This window comes from Phragmites australis, chromosome 21 (assembly GCF_958298935.1).
Source record: "Phragmites australis chromosome 21, lpPhrAust1.1, whole genome shotgun sequence".
Taxonomy (NCBI): domain Eukaryota; kingdom Viridiplantae; phylum Streptophyta; class Magnoliopsida; order Poales; family Poaceae; genus Phragmites; species Phragmites australis.
Window position 1 is genome coordinate 18,991,795 of NC_084941.1, and position 7,978 is coordinate 18,999,772.

The 7,978-nt window shown below is 44.1% G+C and overlaps 1 protein-coding gene across 1 annotated transcript; it reads left to right on the forward strand.

The window, feature by feature from the left end:
• Window positions 1-5,830: 5,830 nt before the first annotated feature.
• On the forward strand, window positions 5,831-6,992 carry LOC133902984 (agglutinin isolectin 3-like). The gene has a single exon (XM_062344314.1). The coding sequence runs from the start codon at window positions 6,066-6,068 to the stop codon at window positions 6,744-6,746; it is 681 nt and encodes a 226-aa protein (XP_062200298.1). The 5' UTR covers window positions 5,831-6,065; the 3' UTR covers window positions 6,747-6,992.
• Window positions 6,993-7,978: the final 986 nt, after the last annotated feature.

Consider the following 7,978-nt stretch of genomic DNA (forward strand, 5'->3'; position numbering starts at 1 on the left):
CCACTTCTTAGAAGCAAAGAGAAGAAACTCAGACGCAGAAACAAAAGCGAGGTGGCCGAGGCAAAAACCAAATGACCACGGGTCACTACACCTTAACTCACATCAATGAGGTAGGCGTGCCAACACAGCCTCAGCAAGCTCAGGTGGCATTCCGTAGAGCATGTGCCTCACTCAGATGGACAAGGGCCAGGATAACCTACCCAAACTGGAAGGCCGTGCCGCAGAGCGAGAGAAGCTTCTTGTGGGAAACAATTAAAGTCCAATTTGTCTTTCCTGAAGGGTGCTCCTTGGAGGACATGGAAAGACAGGCAATAGCCAAGATGGGAAAGGTGTGGAAGACCTTCAAGAGCGAGCTGTATAATACATATGTGAAATAGGATCTCATCCCCAATAATATTGCTTATGGGTACTTGGCGGATCAACGGGTAGAGTTTGTGGAGAGGTGCTAGTCTGAGGAATTTCAGTAGCAGAGTCAGGCTAACAAGACGAGCCAGTCACGCAACACGCACCCCATAGGCTCGGCACTGGTGGGTACACGCGCAAGGAGTTGGACTGGGATAAGGAGGATCAGCAGGCAGCTCGGGACAATCGCTCCACACCATTTTCACAGATCCCAGAGAGGTAGGCCCGGAACTGGTTCCAAGGAAGGGCCGTACGCTCGGCCGATGATTCTGTCACCTTCAGATAGCCAAAAACCGAGCAAGTGGCTCGAAGGATCATGCAACTTTTGGAAGAATCCACTCAAGGATCATTCCAGCCATCTCGAGAAAAAGACATACTAACCTCGGCTCTGTAGAACAAAGAGCACCCGGGTCGCACATGTGGCATAGGAGTTTCCGTTCCATGGAAATTGGGATTCCCTAACGACACCGATTCATATAGGAGCCGAAGGAGAAAGCTGAGCACGATGTAGCCGAACGTGAATGGATGAGAATGGAGATTGTCACTGAGGTCGAAGCAAGGATGAAAGAACAGATGGATATGCTTGCAGAAAGGATGGAACAACGGGTCGAGGAGTATGGGCAATGAGGCAGCCGGATGCAGCCACAACACTTGAATCTGCACTGGCTCGACACTGGAGCAGTTGTGCATCTGCACCAAGGAACGATCCAGATAACATGCTCGATCAACAGGACTTCCCTATCGGCAGATTTGAAGGTAAGACCTCGGACGATGACATTCCAAAAGAGGTCCCTGGCGCAAGATACCCCGTCGATGACATACAGGCAGCCACCAAGTGCAAGCTCATACTGCCCACCACTGTTGGCACCGATAACATCATTTAGGTTGGCACGGGCTTGACGTTCCCATGTGGTAGGGATCAGACGATCCACGGACTACTGCTAGAGCCTGGTTATGCTAAGGTGTCAGTGGACTTGATACACAAGAATTGTACGTCCCTCCCAATTCCTATTCCCCCAGAGGATGACGTCAGGACACTTGGGGAGGTTGTCCACTCCTTCATCCAATGGCTGAAGAAGTTCATAACACTGGTTGTACCTCCATCGCCTCCGCAGCCTCTGTCTCCAGTACGCGACGGCAGCGACTTCTCTTTTCATCGTGCTCTATCAAAGGGCAAATCTTCTTGTGCACCACATGAGCAACAACAAGTGTCCAGCAGATCTGGCCAACAATCCGCCAAAACGGCACCTCCCGGAATGCTCAGAGCCAACAAACAGAAGGACAAGAGCAAGGAGGTAGAAGAAGAACATCTGTCAAACACCTACGTGCCAAGCGAGCCATTAGTGAGCAAGAGAGCATTAGAGCAATTGGGCTGACCAAGTACAATTATGCACGACCTATACCTTAAGTGGTTTCATCAGGAGAAACATCTTTCTCCTTGTTTCAGCGCCAAGTACTAGCGGCAACATTTCTTGCAACCAGCTGGACACTTCATCGTGACCTTCGATGATTTATTCCTCCTCTACCGTCTTGACAAGCTGGACGTCGATCTATTGAGATGTTGGACACTGTAAATGTTACTAATCATGGTCTATGCTTAATGAACCGACCAACTCATTGATACGTTCATTCATCTACATTACTCTTATGTGTAGACTTATTATTGAAGAAGCTAGGAGAGAGAATCTGAGAATTGGATTCCTCGATCCATAGGTCGTATGTGGGTCAACAATCACTTGGTCTCTGGGGGAGGTCAAGAAATACGTCGTGGAGTCCATGGTCGCCCTATGTGGATCGAATGACCTAATTCTTCTACCGTACAACTACCTAGACCATTGGATGCGAGTTTGTATCTTTATACACAATCAACACTGCATATACCTCGACTCGATATACTACGACAAAGAGAGGTATTCAGATCTGACAAAATTGTTGACAAGGGCGTTCGCGAAGTATGTTTCGATGGGCGGGATTGTACGGAAAGATAAACACAAGGCGAGCCACCAACATAAGTTTTTGGTAATAATTCTTCCATCGCATATCAAGTTACCGTTATAATATGCATTCCATACAACTAAATGTACCGTCCACAAACACAAATTTCTACAGTGTCACAGGCAGCCGCAGGGCATCAACCTTTGTGGGTTCTATGTTGCCCAGTATATGATGCAAATCATTTGCTCTAGTCCACTAGTATATCCGTCGGTTAGTGTAATTATATTATATTAAAATGCATTTTTCATCGTTGTGTCTAACTATTTTAAGTTTCTCCTACAGACATATAAATTTCCTACAAATAACCTTTCGAAGGATGCTCTCATGTATATTCAAAAAAAGGCTCGTCAGTTTCATACTTGGGGAGATCATAAAGGAGACCGGTGAATTTTATGATCCCGAAAACTTTATTAGCCAAGGTTTGTAATCTCAACAGAAGCCTGTCAGTTCAATATATTGAAAATGAACCAAATGAACTCATTACTTTCTTTTAATTTACTGTGCTATAGCTAATTTGTTAGTTTATATATTGTCAGGCACGGGGTTCATAGAAGAATGAAGAATGAAGAGTGAAGAATGCTATGCAAATGTCGTGAGGCTATGTAATATTGACTTTGTGACTTTGTAATATAGTGAGGCTTTGTAAATGTGTGACTTTGTGATATATATGGATTACATTTAGTAATAAATTGATTCTGTATTGTATTTTGTAATGTTGTTGAGCCTTTGTAATACTTCTGTGTTTTTGTTGTTGATATGTCAGTTACATTCGGTAATATATGTATTCTATACTGTATATACGCTGTCCTGACACCGTAGTACAATGGGAGTTATCCTAACACCTCTGATGTTACAGCGTTGGGCTGCAATTAGCAACCGGCTCACCCCTCTGGGTACAGGCACCCCAACAATTAACATAGTAGATATCTATCTCCAATGTAGGTAAAAAGTAGCTATTTAGGATAAGGTCATGTAACTCGATCTTATCTTGCATATTTTGCATATAGTGGTAACTTGCATGCTAAGCTACGCCCAACCCTATAAATAAGGGGCCCTGGCCGTCTGAGCAGGGGACAAGCTCAACACAGTACGAAAGAGCATAATTGCAGAGTTTTCCTGTGGTACTCCCCTGGCCCAGTCTATATCTTTATAATCAATATATTCGTTGTGTTCCTTCCTCTCAAACTTCGTCCCCAAACTTGAGTCTCCTTGTTAGAAGAAACTTGCTCCAACTGCTGTAATAGTATGTATCCTGTATTATTGACTGCCATGTCCTCATTCTTTGGGCGTTGTAGAAAATGTAGCGAACTCGCAGCCTCATTCTAGCTAGGACTCAGAACCAACAAATAATGCATCGAATTACCAATGTTTTCTCCATATCTACTATACTACATGTGCATGGATGCTTGCTTGCAACCCAATTTCTCTTATGCTCAAGCACAAAACATATTACGGCTACAAAACAAGAGACAACGTGATACACGCTGTTCGCCAACTTCTCTCTCTGTCTCTCTATGTGAATTGCATGTCACCAATCTAGAGACATTGTTCAGAACTGTGGGGCACTATATTTGTGGTCCAATAGATGAGATTCCTTCACCATTTTACAGTGTTACATCTATGTCATTGGTTAGGCGTTGTAGAAAATGTAATCAGGGGATGGCCTAATATGCCACATTAGACAGATGTAGTCCGTAACTGACCAAGCGTCATGGCCACTTGCTGCCATGATTACTGCTACAGTTAGGTTATATCATCAGAGAGGCTGATATATTGGCTTTAGGCCTGGGCGAAGGTTTATTAAGCTGATCCTGTGTCCCGGTTGCACAGTGGTAGCTTTTATCTCTACTTTCATAGGGGCTTTTTGGAACCTTTATGCTCTGAAAAATAATGCAAATACTGACCATAGGCACATAGTGCCAAGGGCAAAATTTTTTTATGATCACTATAGGCAATCTCTTCCTCTTATTCTCTAAGCTTGAGTCACTCAAGTGAATTAAGCTTCCACCACATATTGTTCATAGAAGATATTTTATTTCACCAACAGTAGCTTATGCTACAAATATCTTTAACTTATCTGGTTGTGCTACAGAAGAAGATTCTCTTTTTATAAAGAGATAAATCTTGATATACATATGCATAGATCTCTCTGCAATTGTAGAACAATGAATGTAGAAAGCTTGACGCTATGTACCACATGATCTTTTATGGTGTCAGCGGGCCCTGGCTGGTCAAGAGACCGTGGGGCTTAGTTCACTGTAAATCGAGGTCCACGTGTTAGTGACTCATTTCATTTAATATTTCGTTTTATAAACTAATATAATTTTTTGTTAGCATGTTTGTTTCAATGATTGTTGCAAAGTGAAGAGATTTGTTCAAAAGAGAAAAATTGGTTCCATTGGACCCACTTATGGATGTGTAGGGGTGGAAACTGATTTGGTGTAAAACATTCGTAACTAAGTGGGGTAGAAATGATCTTGAAAACTTGATGAATGTTCCATAAGACATGCTTTATTTATCGACTAGTTCAATTTCTTGTCTTATTTAATCCTAGTTGGTTGTAATAGTACGTACCCTGCTTTATTGAGTGCCATGTCCTCATTGTTTGGGAGTTGTAGAAATGTAGCGGACTCGCAGCCCCATTCTATTTAGGACTCAGAAACCAACAAATAATGCATAGAATCATCAATGTTTTATCTATATCTACTATAATACATATGCATGGATGCATTCTTGCAACCCAATTTCTCTTATGCTCAAGCACAAAACATATTACGGCTGCGAAACAAGAGACAACGTGATACACGTTGTTCGCCAACTTCTCTCTCTCTCCAACGTGATACACGCTGTTCGCCAACTTCTCTCTCTGTCTCTCTCTGAATTGCATGTCACCAATCAAGAGACATTGTTCAGAACAGTGGGGGTACTATATTTGTGGTCCAATAGATAAGATTCCTTCACCATTTCACAGTGTTACATCTATGTAAAGTCTGGATGTTGTTACCGGAGCTTTCTTGCCCATTTCTGTTTCCTGATTAAACATGCTTTATTTATCAATCGATTAGTTCAATTTCCTGTGAATGTCATTGGTTAGGCGTTGTAGAAAATGTAGCAGGCACTCAAGTTAGCACCGTTTTTGCTGGGACTCTTTCATAGCTACAAATAGAGATATTGTGCCGTTGTCTGTCCCTATCTACCATAGTATATAGGCATGAATGGATAATGGTGTTTGTGTGTTTGTACACAGAGGCACATTGTGGGTCACGTTTTGTTTTTGCCCAAGATACTTAGGACCAATGTTTGTTTCAGATTTGGTATTTACATGTCATCTAGTTTTTTCAAGTGTAAACCACTTTTGATGTAGACATTTTGCTCAACACAAGCTCCTAATGAATTGTGCTATGACAGGAGACAAAATAACGCGCATGGTGAGCACCGGAAAGAAAAATAATTGGGACATAACTGCAGATAAGAAGCAAGATGTGTGCGCTGTACATGTTTGATTTCAGTTTCTGGCTGCATGCACGCATATCAGGAGCATCCAATGTGCCACCTGGAAATCTAGCCAGCTCTTTTGACCGGCCTGAACTTATATAAGGGACCTCACGGCTAGGGATCTTATCTCCTGCTAGTCCACCCATCCAGCCGAATACTACCCAACAGAGCGTATGACAATGTTCACCGCAGCGAGAGCTTCGAACCTGCTGGGCACTATGACCGCCCTCGCCTGTGTAATGGTGGCCGCGCGTGCGCAGCGTTGCGGCAAGCAGGCCGGCGGCGTGATATGCCCAAATAACCTCTGCTGCAGCCAGTACGGGTATTGCGGTCTTGGCAGCAACTACTGCGGCGCCGGCTGCCAAAGCGGTGCTTGCTGCCCTAGCCTTCGGTGCGGCAGCCAAGCCGGCGGTGCAACTTGTCCCAACAACCAATGCTGCAGTCAATACGGTTATTGCGGCTTCGGTCAAGAATTCTGCGGTGACGGCTGCCAAAGTGGAGCTTGCCGCGCCAACAGAAAGTGCGGAAGCTTGGCCGGCGGCCAAGTATGCCCCGACAACCTCTGTTGCAGCCAGTACGGGTATTGCGGCCTCGGCTCAGAGTTCTGCGGTGATGGCTGCCAGAGCGGTGCCTGTTGCACCAAGCGCTGCGGCAGGCAGGCTGGTGGCGCCATTTGCCCCAACGACTACTGTTGCAGTCGGGACGGATATTGCGGCCTCGGCGGCGATTACTGCGGCGCCGGCTGCCAAAGCGGCCACTGTCATGGTCATGGCGTCGGCGAAACGACCATTGCCGTGGAGGAGCTCTTCAACAAGACTACTTCAGTTGAAACCAATACAACTTTAGCGCAGTAGTCCGACATCTGCCACGACGAATGCATGGTGCGCATTCAGTGTGCCTCCAATAAACTCAAGCGCTATGATACTATGTAATTGGTGCTAGCTCCTGCGAGGTGATCATCGTCGATGTACGAGTTTGTACTTTGTACTGCTAAGCGATATGCATGGATTTTCGGGAGCCGATATGTCCATGCATATATATCAGCTATGATGCATATGAATAAAGTCCTTGTGTCCTTTGTAGTGCACTTGCTCGCATAAGGTGCGAACACGATAATGCAAGCCTACGCACACCCGTATGGTACTAAGGGCTCCTTTGGTTTACAGAAGAAGTGGAGGAAAATGTAGGAATAGCAGTCCTATAGGATTAGTCACTGCTCATCCCTTTGGTTCACTGGATTGAGGCAAAAGAATATCACAGGAATGTTTCTTTTGCCTACGATGTAGAAGGAAAACCACAGGAAAACTAACGTCCGCTAGACCTTTTTTGTTTTCGTTCCTGCGCGTAGGATGGAGGTAAAACACGCTGTGTGACTTGCCAACCAACACATATGGCGCTGCTGCTACACCGTCGAAGAGCCGTCCTTGGCAACGCTGCTGCCGAAGAGCCGTCCTTGCCTCTGTTCCCCCGACAACTGCGTCGCCCTAGTCGACGATGCAGAAACTCATCTCGTTCCTGCCTTCTTACATCAATGCCCCACCGTTTATTGCTAGGAATCTGAATTAAAAGATGTGTAGTAAGTGAGAGAGAAAGGCCAGATCGGTTGGGACCATTGCCTGGCCCAGCTACATATCAATGAATTGTAAGCGGAAATGCTCACATTTCGATACATCGAAAGAACGGCCTGCTCAGCTCACAGTATTATTGGATCGATACAAAAATATTTTCGCATCTCCAATGGTTGAGGCGTTCAAATTTAATGTTTTAGATGTTATAAAAAATTATTATCATAGTTATTTCCGTACATTGCATCCCAGGAATCTCTTACGTATAGATCCAGACCCAAAAATATTATCCATTCGAGTTAATTCCTATATATCTCCAATGTTTCAGACGTTCAAATTTAATATTTTAGACGTTATGAAAATTTGTTGCAGAAGTTCTACGAGAATGTTGCATCCTGAAATTTCTTATGTACAGATTTGAACCCGAAAAATTATCCATTCGAATTAATTCCTATATTTTTCGTATCTTCAATGTTTTAGACGTTCAAATTTAATATTTCAGATGTTATGAAATTTTGTAC